The sequence below is a fragment of the Uloborus diversus genome, chromosome 4, assembly GCF_026930045.1.
Source record: "Uloborus diversus isolate 005 chromosome 4, Udiv.v.3.1, whole genome shotgun sequence".
NCBI classification, from domain to species: domain Eukaryota; kingdom Metazoa; phylum Arthropoda; class Arachnida; order Araneae; family Uloboridae; genus Uloborus; species Uloborus diversus.
Window position 1 is genome coordinate 5611706 of NC_072734.1, and position 19028 is coordinate 5630733.

Genomic DNA, 19028 nt, shown 5'->3' on the forward strand with positions numbered 1-19028 from the left:
TCAGTTGTTTAAATTTATTAAAATGAAAGATGTTACGGGGCTGAAGTTTAGCACTGAAAACAGGACAAGGGGTCATTGTTTCAAGCTATTTAAATCTCAGGCTAACATGGATGTTAGGAAAAATTATTATTATAGCAGGGTAGTGGAACCTTGGAACAGTTTACCGGAAGAGGTGGTAATGAGCAAGGGAGTAGACAGTTTTAAGAGGGCCATTGATCTTCACTGGGGATTGTAAATTGACTAGGACCAGTCTAGCTGGGCCCAGAGCCTGTTGCTGGTCGTTACTTTTGTATTTGTATAAGTGTTTTTACAAAAAGTTCCAAAATATGATTTTAATACAGGGGTACCCAACTTGTTTTTTATGACCCTAAATAGGGTCTGAAGCATTTCTTATAGGGTCACAACATAATTTACTTTTGAAATTTATAATAATACAGTTTTAGAACCATTACATTTTAAAAAATTCTGACGTGGACCCTTACACTATTTTCTTTTACATCTGTTAAATAATTGATGTTTTTAATAACTCAAAAACTAATGTGTCTTAGGAGCAATACCTATTCAATGGTAGCTTCCATACCCAGGGGCGTGCACAAAAATTTTTGTGCTCATCATAAATGACTTTTACTGGCCCCCCATCCATATTGTTTACCCTTACATCTCTACGTACATATATTTCTCCAATCTTGGGGCCCCCTTCAGGCTCGGGCCCGAGCCAACAGGTGTGTCTTCTCCCCCCCACTGTCCACGCCAAATCAAAGAGTCTCTGAAATCGACCCATCATCGATTGCTACAAAATGTACAGGCTTGAGTGTACCCACTTGATGATAGAAAAAAATAGTTTCTTTAGATTTTTTTTTCCATTAATTTTTTGTGTGACCCCCCCCCCCCCCCCCAAGTACTCAAAAAATGTCTAAATGGGACATTTGGGTAGTTGCACAAATTAGGTTTTCTCAACTCCTATAGAACTAGAGTGTCGTACTAGGTGTCATGTAAAGCTCTTTTAATAGGCTTTCATATGATATGTCACTTGGCAAGGTTACGTAATATTTCAAGGTCATGCAATTCATTATTTTTACCTTAAATATTTTAAAAAGTAGATTTGTTAAAATCTGAAAAAAAAATTTTGCTTACTAATGTGGTCTACACGTCTTAAAAATTTCAGAATGGGAAAGTAATGGTATCATACTGAAAATCAATTATGAAATATTTCGATGCCGCAGAATAATGCAATTTTCCCAATATGCGATTGCTAATTGAAAAGGAATAATCGTTTTTTAGTATGATCAATTTGTAGTCCCATTCTGAAATTTTTACCAGGTGTAGACCACATTAGTGAGCAAAAAATATAACTTGTTCTGATTTTTAAAAATTTACTTTTTAAAACATTCAAAGTCAAATAATGATTTGCATGACCTTGAAATATTACCTTCACGTAATCTTGCCAAGAGACATATATCCATGTTAAAACCTATTAAAAGAGCTTTAAAATAAGACCTAGTATGTCACTCTAGCTCCTATAGAAGCTCAGAAAAATGAATTTTGTAACTACCGACATATCATTTTGCCACTTTTTGAGTTCTTTGGGGAGTTTCACACAAAACACTAATGATTAAAAAAAGCTAAGCTATTTTTTTCAGTCATCACGTGCATAGACTCGAACCTGTAAATTTTGTAGAAATCAACGATGGGTAATTTCAGAGGCTCGTTGATTTGGCATATGATGACCCTTTTTAGACATTTTCCTACGCATAGACTATAAAGCATATGGTAAAAGTAGAGAATTTGTATTTATTTCAGCAACATTTTAAGTCCCATTCTGTAAATTGAGCCCCCGTTCAGGACGCCCCCTTTTGGTAATGTGACCAGATTTTTCAAGCTAAAAATCAGGACACATGACGGGGGGGGAGGGGGGGTAGAGTAGTTTTTTTTTTCCACAGGCTTAATATTTTACGTAACAGAAAAATGCCAAGAAATAACTCAAATGTACCAATAAAGAACTCAAGTTGAAAATGATTTAATGGTATTGATGTAAAGAATATTGCATCACACAACAAATTTATTAATCATTATTATTTATTAATTATAGTTCAGCGTATTAAACATTAAAGAATAACATTTTACATGGCGTTCTTACATTTACTGACAGCAAAAAATCGAAAAAGCGTTTAAAAAAATCTAGATCGTATGTTATATTTCTTGTGTGACAGAATTTAAACAAAAAAAGCGGGACACTTTGGCGGGACATTCCCGCAGCGGGACAGTAAGACAAAAAGCGGGACGTCTGGTCACTTTACCTTTTGGAATCCCACTTAAGGTAAATATGCAGGGTCCAATTACTGTAAAGGCTAAAGAAACTTTAGCTTCCCTTCATTATTTTCAGGGGAAGGGTCAGAAATGGCTTAGAAACTTTATCTAAAATTTTTAGCTTCTGTTCTTAAATGCTTTTTATTTCCCTTAAGAGTGCCAAAACAAGAGGAAAGACTGCTTTAGTACCTTCCTGCCTTAAAAACTTATAAATTTCTAAAATTTTGCTTCAGTCTAGTCATATAATTCAACGACTTACTGTAAGATTGCAATGTAACTATAAACAACAATACAAAATTTCTGTGGCAGTGGGAGAATAAAAAAACTTCAATAGGAATTCTTCTGGGCCACTTTTGGAAATAAAACAAGAAAACTCCTTAGCGAAAAGTAAAGGGCCCCAAGCTGAGAAAAGGGAGATGGTAATGGGGTCATGACCCCTCCTCCCCCCCCCCCTCTCTATTTAAACCATTGAAACAATATATGAATAAAATGTAAGTAATTGCAGTAATTTTTTTTTATTTATTTTAAAAACTTTAAAGTAAACATTTGTAATATTACATCCTTTCATTGCTTATATTTATTAATAACCGTTTTGTCCTATTACTTGCATTATTCGCTGATTCGGTGCTTTTTATTGACACCCAAGCAGTTTCAGAAATTTTTCGCTTCCAAAACCGTATGTTCGTTTGTAGGGGTAGGGAGGGGTCATTTCTCAGCATGACAACCTCCTCCCTCCTTGCTTAAAATTTCTCTGACAGCAGGAGGATAAAAAAAAATCTTGAATAGGAATTTTTGCTGGGCCACTGTTAGAAATAAATATGTTCTCCAAATTAGAAGTAAAGTGCCCAAAAATAAGAGTGAGCTTTCCCTAACTTCAGAAGTTAATCGAGCCTTGTAAATATGATCTCCTTCTTAGTTCAAAATCAAGTGGTTTAGCTGCCAGATTATGAGTTGTTCTTTAATTTTAAACAAGTTTACTTTTTTTTTAATTTCATCTTTCTCCCCTTCTCGATCTTCAAGCTAGAAAATCTCTGTATTAAAGTAAATCTTTTGCATTGGATGGCAACCATGAATACATAAGATTAATATAACCTTTCTTTCTTTTTTTAGGTATCATGTATGGACAAGAGGCCATGCACCAACTAACTATGCCAAATGGAGAACTGCCACAACTCCTTATCGTGTTCAGTGGGAGCTGGATTTTGAGCCCTACATTGTTGTACGTAGAGATGTACCAGAATATGATCGTAGATTTGTGGGTTTTGGCTGGAACAAAGTCTCGCACATTATGGAGTTGTATGCACAAGGGTATGATAAAAGGATTATTTTTAAATATTATTGTAGTATCCTGTAACTGTGTTTCTCCCAACGTAACCATCTCTTCTCTGTAACCTCAAAGCCAGGCTCTGTTAAGTAACATTATCACTACTTTGCAGGCAAGCATAAAAATGTTTGTCTGATGCAGTCAAAGTTTGGCACTTGCACGCTTATAACACTGGTAAATATTTACAAAGGATTTTTTTTATAGAATTACATTGTTATGACTCGATGCAGAAAAGGATTATACATACAATGCAGTAATAATCTGAAAAAAATCGTTTTTTTGTTGTTGTTTTTTTGACATAAAGGGTGTTTTTTTAGAGGTAGAGAACTTTAGATTCAAATAAAACGCAGTTAAATGTTGTTAATTGCCATGAATGTTGTTTTATTCGAAAGATGGTTCTTTGCCATTTTTATTTAAATATGATTTCTGGCATATGGCCACCTCGACTGGCTCGGAGAAAGTCCAATCGGAAAGTCCAATTTTCTCACTTTTTGCAGCAATGGAGGCTGTATGTCAGTGATAAGGTGGCCAATGTGCTCTTCCAAGGCGTCAATCATCTGTGGCTTATCGGTGTAGACCAGAGACTCCACATAGGCCCACAAAAGTTTTTCCAGCGGTGTTAAAACGCATGATCTTGCCGGCCAATTCACGGGTCCATTACGCGAAATTATTCATTCACCGAACGTTTCTTTCAATAAATCAATTGTGACACGCTCTCAGTGGCATGTTGCACCGTCTTATTCATTCACCGAACGTTTCTTTCAATAAATCAATTGTGACACGCTCTCAGTGGCATGTTGCACCGTCTTGTTGTCTATTCATGATAAAATGGCAAACCAAACTTGAACACAAAACAAGTGACAGCTATCAAAATGGTACACATATCAGTGTTGCCAACTTAAAGTTCTATACCTCTAAAAAAAACACCCTTTACATTAGTTTATCCCTGGCGTACTGTTATGCCACTTTATAATTGAATGTGATATAGCTATATTAGTTTGAACTTTTTCAAACAAAATTTGTTTATTTCAAATACTGTTTAAAAACCCTATTACGTTGATGAAACTGTTAACCATATGAGATTTCATTCTTTAATGTTTCAGATTGTTATTCTGAATGTTTTGCTCCAAAATGATGTTCAGTGACGTCAAAACCTTAAGTTAATAGTATTGAAAGCGTGAAATTTTAAATAATCTCTGTTATTATTCTCAGTGTTTTAGCAAGAAATTTTCTGACATTTTAAGACAAACAATTTCTGTTAAATATATTTTGCTAGAAAAAAATATCTGAATCATACATTAAAGAACAAAACTGAATGGCCAAATGCAGCAACTAACACAATGAGAATTGACACTGAGCTATTTCATGTATATTTTCAGCAGTCTTTAATAAAAAGCCCAACACATTATTAAGTGCTTGTATTAATACTATTTAATTTATTGTTGTTACTTGTACCAGCTAGGTTGGTAAGTTTGGGGTGCATTACTTAACTTTTCCAACCTTTAATTTATTGTTTGGCATCATTACATAAGCTACAGGAACTACGGTTTTTTGCACACTTCTATACTAATGCATATGGTATATTTCATTACGTTATATAGCTGTGTTTATATGAAAAAAATTGTTCAGACTTTTAATAGACCTATAAATTAAGTTGTGCATTTTAATATGACTTGCCTCCATTTCAATATTATAAATAATGCGTAAAATTTTTGCTTTTACAGGTACGAGTTTGTTGTGCTTCCAAATGCTTTCATTGTGCACATGCCTCATGCGCCCAGTTTTGACATTGCCAAATTTCGATCAAGCTCTCAGTATCGAAAGTAAGATTTAAACAAATGTTACAGCTCTTTTTAAAGCACATTTTGTGCATGTATATCCTCATAGAGACTAGTACCAACTCTGAAACATCCTAAATGATATCCTGTCAATGACCAATTCCTGAAAAACGGTGATTTCAGCAAGAAACTAGTTTTTTTAGATATTTTGATTGTGAGCACCTTCTGTGACATTTGATTCCACAATGATATATTGCAAATATTAGAAAGCACCAAAAGTTAGATATTACATACGCATAAATGCCCAAGGATCCCCCCCCCCCCAACACACACACATATACATACCAGTTTTTTTTTTTTTTTTTCTTCTTTTTCCTGTTCAACTTATGCACATTAAGTTTTCCTCCTCAAGTTTTCAAGTCATTTAGTTTTCAAATGGTGACTATTAGTTTTACTAAGCTAATTAGTTAACGTTCCATTCTTTTTAAATTTTCTTCTGTTCTCCTACATAATATTTTGTTAAATTAATGCCCATCACACTGTTTAAAAATATTTTTATTTTTTTATTACTTAACTGTAAGTTTAATTTAACATGTGTACAAAGTTAGTTGAATGGCAACAAGTCGCTCTTGCAAAGTTATGCTTTTGTGGTTTGGCAACATTCCTGCCATGTTGTGGTTGCTCTCGCTTGCTGGGATCACCAGCGTGCAGCGTGTCTGTAAATATCATCATGTAAAACTGTAAATACAACTCCTTTCTTCAATCTGAATGTATCAGTGTACTTTTTCCTCCAACATATTTGTTCGTATTGCCTTAACTTAGTATGGTACACAACTGTCTTTTGTATAAAGTAACACGTTATTTCTTATTAACATAGGAAATAACGTCTTTTGTTATAGACACAGCTTTGCTATTTGGTTTTTCTGTATGCTCATCTTGGAGGCATTTTAAGTGCTGATTTTTCATTAAGGCAGATTAGACAACTGTATAAAGTGGAAAACCTCACTTTTTGTCCTTTTTACCGTTCTACTGAAAAACATCAAATAATTTCTATTTTTTAAAACAATGACATTTTCTTATTATTAAATAATATTAAATTTTATCCATATCTAGAAATTAGAATATTTTGAGAGCATAAGAAATTAGTTGCAGATTTTTTGCAAAAGAAGCAACAAGAAGGGGGCATTCAGGGCCGGATTTACAGGAGGGCAGGCAGGGCTACTGCCCTGGGCCTCCACAACAAAGGGGCCCCCACAATAAAATTTTTACAAAATATCCTAACTTTCACGGGTTGAAAATATTGGATATATACATATATATCAAAATATTCGGATATATAATCAAAGTATCGGATATTTTCGAAAATATACAAATACAAAAGTGACGACCAGCAACAGGCTCTGGGCCAAGCTAAACTGGTCCTAGTCAATTTACAATCCCCAGTGAATATCAATGGCCCTCTTAAAACTGTCTACTCCCTTGCTCATTACCACCTCTTCCGGTAAGCTGTTCCAAGGTTCCACTACCCTGCTAAAATAATAATTTTCCCTAATATCCATGTTAGCCTGAGATTTAAATAGCTTAAAACAATGACCCTTTGTCCTGTTTTCAGTGCTAAACTTCAGTCCCGTAACATCTTTCGTTTTAATAAATTTAAACAGCTGAATCATGTCCCCTCGGTCTCTTCTTTGCTCAAGACTACATTTTTAGCCTTCTAAGCCTGGAATCATAATCTAAGTGGGAAAGTCCACTTATTAGCCTTGTAGCCCGCCTTTGAACCCTTTCTAATACATTACTGTCTTTCTTAAGATAAGGAGACCAAAACTGAACAGCATACTCCAAATGGGGTCTTACCAAACTTCTATATAAGGGCAGAAGAACTTCTTTAGATTTATTTGAAATAGATCTATTGATAAACCCAAGCATCTTATTGGCCTTGTTGCTAGCAATGCTGCACTGTTGGCTAAACTTTAAATCCTGACTTATTAAGACCCCCAGATCAGTAACTTTGTCTGCCTGACTAATTACTGAACCTTGCAAATAATAACTTGTACACTTATTTCCATGCCCTAAATGTAGCACTTGACATTTCCCAACATTAACAGCCATACCCCATTTATCAGCCCACTCCGTAATATGATCTAGATCCTCTTGCAGCTGTTTTGCTTGTTCTTCATTTTCTACAGTCCCCATAACTTTGACATCATCAGCAAAACAATTCATGTTCCCAGAAATATTTTTGTGAATATCGTTCATAAAGACAATGAACAAAACAGGCCCTAACACTGATCCTTGAGGAACCCCGCTTTAGACCTCACTTCAATTAGAATAATTTCCCCTTACAACTACTCTTTGTTTCCTTCCGGATGATCTTTTCGAACCCTGATTAAGGGCCTCCACTCCTTCGTTGCCCCGGGGCCTCCACACTTCCAAATCCGGCCCTGGGGGCATTCCAGTGATTTTTCTACTGTCATTCGTTGGTTAAAAAATAATTGATACGACCTGTGTATAGAATCCTCACTGTGCTTGTCATTGCTTGGCGACTTATACGATAATAAACTGCATTTTGGCGTGCTAATAATCGAGCTCGGGTCACTGGAGACATTTTATGCGATTGGTTCCAGAGCTCTTTCCAGAAGTAAAGTTATTAAACTCACACAGTTCAGAACTCAATGGAAGAAAAGCTTTTAGGAGTGACAAAGGAGGACTAAATCCACAAGGATACCGACTTCGGTGACACACAACTAAAAACGTACCCATTGAAAATTTTGAGCCATTCCTAGACAATAGAAATGATCTTTCTGATTTGTTAGTGAAGGAACATTCTATCATGGAAATGACGTAAGTGATCATGGATGCGTTAATACTCTGCAAAGAATTACAGAGAAAAATTCTTAATTAATGCCAAAAGACTATCATAGCCAGCTCTTCTTCATAAACAGAACATGAAATTAATTTATGTTTTCTTTATACATCTTGTGCATAAAAATAGGTATAAGTGCACATTAAACTTATTATACAATTAGTTATCACTAGTAGTTGTAAAAAAATTGAATATTGTTCAAGACAGATTTTAAAATTAATGAAAAAGTGCAAGCATATAATGTACTGCAATAATTTACAACAAAAATTCACAAGTCAAATTTAAATTTTGAGATCAATTAAGTTGTTATGAAGATGTTATGCTTGATGTTAGAACATCAATTTGTCCTGTTCATGTGAATCCTTTTAGTTTTCATTTCAACTTTTACTTTCGCACTAAGCTGAATCAACTCATTTTTAGAAAAGCTACACAGTGGTACCGAAGACCTTAAAATCTTTGGTGGTACTTTTTCCAAGTAACAGCAGTAGAAACAATGTCTCAAACCAGATTTCAGTAGGGAAACAATTTATAATGGGGTAAGGGGAGGGGCAGAGTCAAAAACCCAATGTAAGGATGATAAAAAAATTTTGTAAAAGGGTTACTTTGTACATGGTTAGCTTATAGAAAATTTTGTCAAGGTTCTCAAAAAAAAACATTTTGTACCAGTAACTGTTAATTATTCGGGCTGTCTGCTGTTCAGAGTGAATGGGGTTGTTTCCTTCAGTGAAAAGTAGTACTTTTTGTCACTGAAATTGATAGAATAAGCAAAAAATATATATATAACATGGACCCAGAAAATACTTTCATTTTCCCAACAGTTATTTAATTAATTTTTTAAAATGTCCGATTTTTCAAACAAGGCGTGGTCTTGATGACGTCACAACTGATGCACTTTGCTGCATCTTTCTACTATGATTCCACGCAATGATAATCAAGAAGCGAATTAAAATTGCACTCTACGCTTACTACCAACCATATCGTTGCCAATACATGTGAGTAAAGATGAGAATTAAATATTTTGCTCTGTGAATGGCAGTTCATCATTTGTGATGTCGTTGGACAGAAGCATAAATATTGAAAACGCGCCAAGTTATTTTTTTAAAATATTAAGCTTAAACAAATTATTTAAAATGCAGCATGTTCTTTCAGAAAAAAATACTTTAAAAATTTTGGAAACGACCCCAATATTTGGAACAACATGTATAAAGGAACTGGGACTCAAAAAAAGGTCTGCTATTTAGGAATGTCCATCAAAGGAGGTTTTATTGTACCAATTACTTAATTTCCTTAGTACGTTTCAAGGTCATTGATTTATTTTTAGAAGTGGCGATTGATATATTATCTTTTAATCACCACCTATTTTTATTACCCTGTGGCCAATGGTGACCATTAATTTTGCCCTTTATGTGTATACATGTATTTATAAAAAGATATTGTTTATTTTTTTTAATCTGTATTTCCCATCTCTAATTGAAAAATTTAAACCATCTAAACTATTTTCTTTTTATATTTAGGTGCTTAAAAGTTCTGAAGACTGAGTTTGTGAGAGACATTTCTCGACGTTATGGTAAACAGTTTTCGGCTGAGAAGAAAAAACTTTCTAGATAACACAAAGACTAAATTTTTAAAGTTCATTTCTTATTGAAAGACTTTTTACTGCAGTTGACTGTGTTGCAAATCTTGCACTTGAACTGTGATGCAAACCAAATATAAGTGCAAGTGTGAAGACTAAAACGAAAGACTTATAATAATTGTTAAAATATATTGGAGAAAAGAGAGCAAATCATAAATATATATTTTCCCCCCTAATTTTGGTATGATGTTTTTTATATTTTAAACTATTACATTTTCTACTTAATCATGCATAAAACATCAATAATTATTAGAATGAGAAATTGAATGTTCTCCATCTTAAATACAAATAAATGATTGGGGGCTCTGCAATCTCTTGCAATAGCAGCCTAAAGAGATTAAACCAAGACCAACCTACTTACTCAGGATGTGACCTGTCAAATGAGACGACTGCCTTGTCCGCGCAAAATTGAAGCATTTTACCTCATTGGCTAATATCTTAAATCACTGCAAGGTGGCGTATTCAAGCTTTAGTGCTGTAAATGTTTTTTTTTCGCTCACTGATTTTGTAACATCATTTCTTGATTGTTTCACTATGTTCATTTTCTCGAAATGATTTTTTCATTTACGGCTAAGCTGGGTAAAGCTAGAAAAATCTTTATTCATTAGTTATCGGTAGTGATGATTTCATTAATAGCTACTTATTTTTTAAATAACGGCCACTTTTTTGCTCAAAAGAACTAAACGATGTATTTTTTAAATTTGTTTCAGTGTATAAGCCTTGAAAATACGTTAATCAATGTAAATAACGTATATTTCATAAATTGGTTCAAAAAGGCTGATTGTTGAATTTTTTGGAAATGATTTAATTTATTTTTTGAGGTGGGGATTTACACATCATTTTTAATCGCCATTTATTTACTTTATTTTTCGTTTAGTTGTCCTGTGGCCGTGGCGATTGCTAATTTTGTCCTTTAATTAAGTGGGATGATTCTTTACAAAAGTTGTAATATATGTCGAAGAATAACTTCATGTACAAGTTGTAAAACCTTGAAATACTTGTTCTTATTATACTTTTAATTGCATTCTGTCACATTGCTTCTCATGCGTTGCTTTGTTTTTTATTTTGCTATGAAATCGTGACCAAAAAATTTTCCCATACGATATTGAAAACTTTTACTAAGTAATTCTCAAAATATACTTCAACTAAAACAAAATAACTAAGAATATCTTTAAAAATTTAACTTTAATAAAGAATATCTTCAAAAATTGTATTAAATATATTGCAATTTGAAACGTTAAATGCATTGGTAGTAATATTCATTAAATTTTATACAAACACAAAAGTGACGACCTGCAACAGGCTCTCAGCCTTGCTAGACTGGTCTTAGTCAGTTTATCAATCCCCAATGAAGATCAAGAGTTCTCTTAAAACTATTTATCTCATTTCAAGCAATAGTTACTTTCAGTAAACCATTTCAACTGGCTAAAACTCTACTAAAGTAATAATTTTTCCTGATTTCAAGATTAAAAGCTTAACAAGCTCTGGTTCTGTCTCCTATGTCAAAAATGTAGTCATAACTGAATGATCTCCCACCTGATGCTTTTTTTCTGAGGATAATGCATATGAAGACTTTCTTGCATAATCCTATTCTAAATATGAAAATCTCCTTACTTATTTGGTAGCCCTCGGGGCACTTTCCCATAAGTATCTTATTTAACTCAAAAGTTGCTTAAAATTTGCTAAGTATTTCTCAATTTTTTGCCAATAAATTTATAGTATACATATAGTATTTAGTATATTTGAAATTATTTTATTGCAGGCTTTAATCTTAATTAGTAACTTAATATGTGTTTTGTATCTTTTTATTGTGTAAAATTACAGAAATAAATTATCATTTATTGATTCTAATATATGATGATTTAGAATTGCCTTAAAAATATGTATATATATATATATATATATATATATATGACTTGTATTATTGTAATTCAAAGATATAGCAATAAATTTACGGGTATGGTGCTGAATAAGGTAGTTATTCTGATTCTTTGTGAAGAAATCATCTCTGGCCAAATTTTTACATGCAAAGGATTTTTTATATGCTTAATCTAAATTACAATTTAAACACTCTTTGTGAAATTGTTCCGTCAATAATAAACAAATATTTTTCAATGAATTTAATATTATACTAGGCAGGTAAATGATGGTATAGGCACACTCTTTTCCTTTGCGTTTCTGACATTTAACTTTAGTTTTACTGTATAAGCATTTTTATTTGGTTTCCTTTGAGAATAAAGCATGGAAGGAACTTTAAATTTCAATATTTTATAGGAGTTTGCAAAAATGCATTTCTTCAAATACCTTGAAAACTTAGTTCTATAGACATTCCCATGATTTGCACACGGCAGTATATGTTTCATAGCAGCTTCATAATGAAATGAATTATGCATACAGATTACATTCAGTGTGATTAAATACTTGAAAAACAAATTTTAGTAACTTTTAATTAAGATTTTGCATCTAAACTATGATGTGTCTAATGATTTAGCCAGGGATTGTAAGTATAGATTTATTTTGATTATTTTACTTGATTAATATTTCTCCTTCTGAGAATGTTCTCAATGAAAAATGTTTTATTTTGAATTGATTTAATTTCTTAAGTTGTAAATTCAATCTAAGATATTCGGATTTTGATAATTGATGGCATTTCTTGCTCTCTTTTCTTCAATTTGCTCTCGCACATTTACCGGAAGTGATGCCACTCAAGTCTATGGCTGCTGTTGGACAAATGTTAAAGACTAATTTTTTAGCCGTTTCAGAGTAGCTGTTTTACTATTGTGTTTCGGTTCCATATTTTTCTTATTTATTTTTTAATCACACTATATATTCTCCTCATGTTGAGGAATATGTTTCTAAAAAAACTAATATAAAATAAAGAGGTTGTTTTTACTGCCCCTAATCTGTGTGTGTTGTTCTTTTTCTTACATGTTTTTTTTCACAGTGAATATATTCTCAATATAAGTTATGCCTTTTTTATATGCAAAAAAAAAAACAATCTCTCGACATAATAAAATAATGTACAGTAGTATCTCTTTTCAGGAGTTTTTCTGGTCCCAGTCTTTTTGAATTGGGACCTCCATGTTTTTGCTTCTGATTAAGGAACAGTTCAGCAAGAAATTTATATAAATGAATACAAAATAGTGAATTTCCTAGGATTCAAGATTAATTTTTCGTTTGAAATTCAACTAGTGAATGAAATTAATATGCACAATTAGCAAGAATTAGTTAACTCTGAAACATGAGTATGCTATTTATTTTTGCTAAATTTATGTTTCTCAACATTATTGTTTGCTTTTTTATCTACATTAGTAAAATAATTTATGCATAAAATTTGAAGTTTTTTTTTTTTTTTTTTTGTCATTTTAAGCATTGCACCAATAATAAATAGAATTTGATAAAGTTGCTAATGGAAAGCAAAACTCTGTACTTCAGAGCCAGAGGAACGTAAGTCACATTATGATAATTTTACAGCAGAGAGGAAAAACTTTTTTCTGTCACATGCAAAGGATGGGACGCAACGCTCCTTTAACCCTGGTAAGAGATTGAAAAGGTTTTTTTTTTTAAAGAATTGCGTTTACATGGCTCGATGCGGGATAGACTTCTACATCTAAAGCACTAATAAACAGAAAATTGCAACTTTTGACCTTACGTCAGTCTGGCTCTAAGGTACAGAACTATCCCATTCAGAAAATAGTATTTTTAAACTATGAGTGTCTTTGAATATTTTTGGCTCAGTTTATTTCTTTCATGCCAGTGTTGTGTAATAAAACAGATTGCTCAAATGGTTAAATCACCCTTTTTTATTAGGTAGCTTCATTAGTAGCTTTTGATACACATAAAAATCTCACAAATGATGCACACACATGTATAAAAGGTTTCTAAACCAAATGCATGAATTGTTTCGATGTGACGTTATCGGAAATACATATCCAGCAGAAAAGGTTGATGAAAATATCTTATGGCAAAAGTCTGGAGTTTTCATATTCACAAACAGGACTTACAGGACATACTTACAAACTGGAGTTTTCATATTCTCCCATATGAAGGAAATCGTCCAACAGAAAACATCGATGGAAAAGCCGAATACTGTCTTCTTCAGGAACAAACGACACTTTCACACTCTCGATTCTGCCGAAAATGGAATCTGAAATCAAGAAATGCATTTCAAAAAAAAAATTCCACTTGTGCTGTCTGGGTTCTCATCAAAAGGGGGGGACAACATCAACGCTGGAAACTGAATGCACCAAAAGCCGGATCAAATTGTATAGAACATGTGTACAGAATCGAACCCCAAATCCAGAATGCTCAGGACCGCGACCTTTTCTGATTTTGGATTTTGACCCAAATAAATGGCAACAATTCTCCTTTCTTATGGTATTTGTCACGTTTTTCAGAGTTTCGCTAATATTCATGCTAAAATTATTTTATTTTTTGATCAATTTGAATGAAAGTAAACTTCACCATACTAAAACACAAGTTGAGAAATAATTTGCAGAGGTAACAGTCCACCGATAAGGCTTTTTATATTATGCAATGTGCCGATTGAAATAATAAATTAAATCAAGTTTGTACAAAATATAATTTTGTACTTTTGTTCAATATGCTTTGTATTGCATATGCATGAGGGGGGGGGACAGAATTATCGTTAACCGAAAGTGGATGTTGAAAGACTGCTCATTTGTGAATAGGGGATTGGGGTAAGATAATAGGGGAGCCTTGGTATGAGGCGGGTGTGCTGTGTTTTCCCTTAGAGTTTAAAAACTTTGTGCGTTTCTCTCGAACATGTCGTCCACTTTGAGGAAAGGGGGTCAATGTTTCGTCCGTCAGTTTTCAAGCGAAAACAGAAAACGTGTTCCTCATTTTCATCATTCTGCTTTTTTAACTCCTACAAAATGGCCGCAGAGAACTTTTTGAATGTGGGGTTACTGATTGAAGATAAAATTAGAATTTTTAAATTTTTAGGTGAAAAAAACAAGTTGAAATTGTTGTTCATTTTAAAATCTCATCCTATGCACTTTTGACAATTATAAAATTTCAAATCTAGTAAGCATTGAAGACTACTTTATTGATCATAATTCGAAGTGGTCCTGTAGCACATATATAAATGCATATAGTGTAATTGTGAGAGTTACTAGAGTGTAATTTTTTTTTAAACCTTGATAACTTGATATCTCGAATTTTTTTCCCATCCCAAGCGATTCGAGATATCAAGGGTGTACTGTATATGTATTCTTAATTATTATTTTTTGAAAATTATTTAAGGAAGAAAGGTCCGGAATTCCAAGAGTCTCATACCATAGAAACAAATCGTCAGTTCTGTGACCACTTTTTTCTCTACCGCAAGGCACTGTCTGGGAATCTTCGAGATTTGCACCGGGAGGCGCATACAAAGCTCTACAGGTCGTCGTCCATAAGACACGGGAGGATGACGTCCATACACGTCAAGGGAAGGGGATGGACCAGGATATAGAAGCACTCCAGAAAGAGATCCACTAGGACCCTCCTCTCTTCGACTTTCCTCAGTTTCCAAGTGAGGAAGTCCCCGTGGTTTGTAAACTCCGCCACCACTTGATTAGAGAGCAGGAGCCGTTGGATCGATCCAAAGGACAAACGTGGGACTATTCGGCACAAGTGCCGCCGGGAGAGGTCGTAGAAGGTCACCCCGGATCCCTCTACCTGGGCGTCCCTCATCCTCTGGATCTCGGCCTCGCACTCGGAGAACAGTCGGATGCAGCGCTCTGTCCCGTCATGCATGCGCTTCATCGTTTCCCACTGGATCTCGACGCCTCTCCGGGCGTAATCCGCGAGGATGACCCTCACGACTTCGTCTTGCCCGCTAATCAGACCAAACCACACTAGAGCCTCTCGTTCTTTCTCGTGTGGACCAGCGCCTTCAAACAGCAACTTTTTCACTATCTGCACACATCCCCACAGTACAGCGAGACGCAGAGGTGTACGCCAGTCGTCATCTGGGATGTAAGGTTCAGGGATGGCCTCCATCAGCAGCTCCGCTGCAGCCTCCTTCTTGTGCCAAAGAGCAATATAGAGGGGTGTCCTTCCTCTTCCGTCCTTCAGACGTGCATTTGCCCCTCGAGCGAGCAGATTTCGGATTGCTCTCAAGTGTCCAACTCGTGCAGCGACATGCAGAGGCGTAGAGCCGCAGACATCCTGGATGTCCAGTTTCGTAGCGGCCTCCAGCAACATCTTTGCAGCGGCCTCCTTCCCACACGATAGAGCCCTGTGGAGGGGCGTTGCTCCCAAAAGATCTCTGGCCTCTGTGTCCCATCCTCCGTCCAGCAGCTCCCTCACCCTCTCAGGATCTCCGTTTTCTGCGGCCCTGTGCAATGGGGTCTGCTTCCTTACGTAACTTTCCGACATCGTTCCGACGTTTCCTGGAAGGTAAAGGTTCTAAAAAATCATGGGACTCAAAAATTGTGTTCGATGAGCGACCGGTAGCTCACCGGTCGGTTGATCACATGACAAAAAATGACGTCATTAGCTGTCACGTGATCAATCGCTACCGGTTGAGCTTGTCGAACACAAGCAAAGCGCTCACGAGAAAGAAAAACAATCGGGATGACATTCTGGATGGTTCGCCAACCGTTTCAAAGGCGCCGAATGGTTTGCAATTTTTCTGAAAATGCCACCAGCCGCCTCCCATCATAACCCACTTGACTGAAGGCCAAACAATTCTAAGAATGGTCATTTCGTCCATGGCCCCACTAGATGGAGCTGACGCTTTTGGGCCTCGACAATTTATGACTTTTCTGTGTTAAACCGATGCAACTATGATTCACTCATGCATCTACCAATCAATAGCAACATTTCAAAGTTTGTTTATTTTTGATTTGACCTGGCCCATTTTGATGCAAAAGGCGCTGAACGGAACCCCTACATCCACCAATCAATGGCAATATAATGGAAACAGTTGTTCCCTGTAGCACCCTCTTTGTTGCCATGAGTTTCAGCGATTGTCACGGCCTATAAGCATAAGCGAAATTTAGTGGGGCCATTTTTATGCCACTTCCAGTCGATTCTCAAATCTCATTTTGCAAAACCGGAAAGAATATTTTGAACGTTTGGTTCTGTCAGTGACGCATTAGGAAATCACTAATTGCTTTGCCCATTTGAGGGTGGGAGGGGGAGTATTCTGGTTTAACATTGCAGAAATCTGGCAAGCCTAACGAACGAAATTTCTGAAAATTGGAAGCTTTCCCTTATTTTGTAACTTTTAACAAAAATAAAGTAAATGCTAGTAAAATTTTTATACATTGATTTATGAAAAAAACGTTGTTTAGGAGAATTTAGTACAGGTTCTTCTCAGAGCTTTGCTTGATATTTTGTGAAGTTAATTCTAAAGGAAATTAATTTTGTCTATGAATAAACAGCGTTCGATTTCAATGCGATTTTTATGGCATGTTTGAAGATAAAATTTTATAGAATAATAAAACTTTTATTTATAATTAAAAGCCTTTTACGTAGAACTTTATGTATAGCTGCCCACCTTGAGGGGGGGGGCAGGGCCGGCTCTAGTAGTTCTGCCGCCCTAGGCGATATTGACAAGTGCCCCCCCCCATTGTATAATAATAATATTATAAAATAATAATATATTATTAATTTTATAAAAATAATAGTAAAGTGCTTAAAACTAAAGTGGGCTTCTAGTTAAATTCCAAACTGGGTTTTGCATATATCCAAGCACTGGTTCACACTTTAAATTATCTTTTTTAACATTAAAGAGTTGCATCATATAGCACTGAAACAAATATTAATATTCTCAAAAGACTTTTAAACCACACAATCAGTCCCCTCTAAAATTAAATTGGATTTCTAGTGAAATTCCGAACTTATGCACATCCAAGCACTCTTCACTCCAGCTCTGATTTTTGAACCAGACCAGAAACCGAGCAATCCCTGGTCTAGCACCCCCAGAGGTATTGTTTCACTTGGAGGGCTTTGTGACCATAAGCATATTTAACGTCCCCCCAGTCACCATTAATGAAGACCGTGGATCTTCTACTAGCGAGGATCGAACCCGGAACCCTCCTGTCACAAATCCGAGGCCTTATCGATCAGGCCACGAGAGCCCATATGCAAGCACTGGTACACTTTTTTGTTTTTGCTTTGAAGCAGTGAATCTTATGGTGCTGACACAGATATTCATACTTCAAAAAATGTTTCATTTTCGAAATTTGCCGCCCTTGGTAGTGGCCTAGGTCGCCTACCTCAGGAGCAGGACCTGGAGGGGGGGGGGGGGCATATCGCAGCAGACTGCGCCATTGAAATTTGGGGGGGGGGGGGTATTTGAGGGGTACTTTTTACTTTTTTAGGGGGCTCTTGTTTTAGGGGGGCGGTGTAATCGCGATTTTTAGGGGGGTGCGCTCTTGCTCTTAGGGCGGTGGGCACTCCGTTTTACAAATGAATAGTTTTTTTAATCTTCATTTCTTCAAGAATAAATCTAAATTAAAATTTTAACTAGAAGTTTTGAAGGAAGTTTGTTCACAAAATTTAGCTATCATGGAAATATGAAATCTGACTGAAAAATAACAATAATTTGCAAAATAAAGCAAAATCGCAAGTAAAATCATCACTTAATGATTCTTTCTTTAAAAAAAAAAAAAAATTTACTTACTTGTTTTAAAGAAACTTGAAATTATGCTTCAAAACTAACACTACTTAAGTTTATGCTTTGGTTGCATGTTGTTGCATGCTTTGAAGCAATCAAAAATGAACAAATTTTGAAGCGTTGCTATTGGTGGATAAATCAAGCGGAACTCGAGCTTAGCGCCTCTTGCGGCCAAACTGGGCGACATATGAAGTTTTAGACGTTTTCGTGAAGGGACTCCAAATGTTGTCCTCACAATGTATTTTGGATTCTAAAGTGTGGGGATATATCACATTGTTGAAATTATGAATTATTATCATAAAATAGAGATGTTTCGTTGTCTTATTTTCGCTTTGTACAGTACCTGCATCTTTTTTTTTTTTTTTTTCAGAAACTAGCTAATGCTTCCGAACGCAACTTTTGCGAAACTCATAGCACATTAACTGTGACTTTGATTCACGGGTGCATGTTTGTTTACTGAAATTTTGTCTTCTGAATCAGATTCGGATGTTTTA

General features: G+C 35.1%; 1 protein-coding gene across 1 annotated transcript in view; it reads left to right on the forward strand.

The window, feature by feature from the left end:
• The window catches only part of LOC129219695 (xylosyl- and glucuronyltransferase LARGE1-like), a gene marked incomplete at its 5' end in the record, with an annotated part of 36845 nt that extends 25100 nt beyond the window's left edge, over window positions 1-11745 (forward strand). The window contains 3 exon segments of the mRNA XM_054853978.1: window positions 3418-3615; window positions 5356-5454; window positions 9787-11745. Of these exon segments, the coding sequence (XP_054709953.1) occupies window positions 3418-3615; window positions 5356-5454; window positions 9787-9880 (391 nt within the window).
• Between the last annotated feature and the right edge of the window lie 7283 nt (window positions 11746-19028).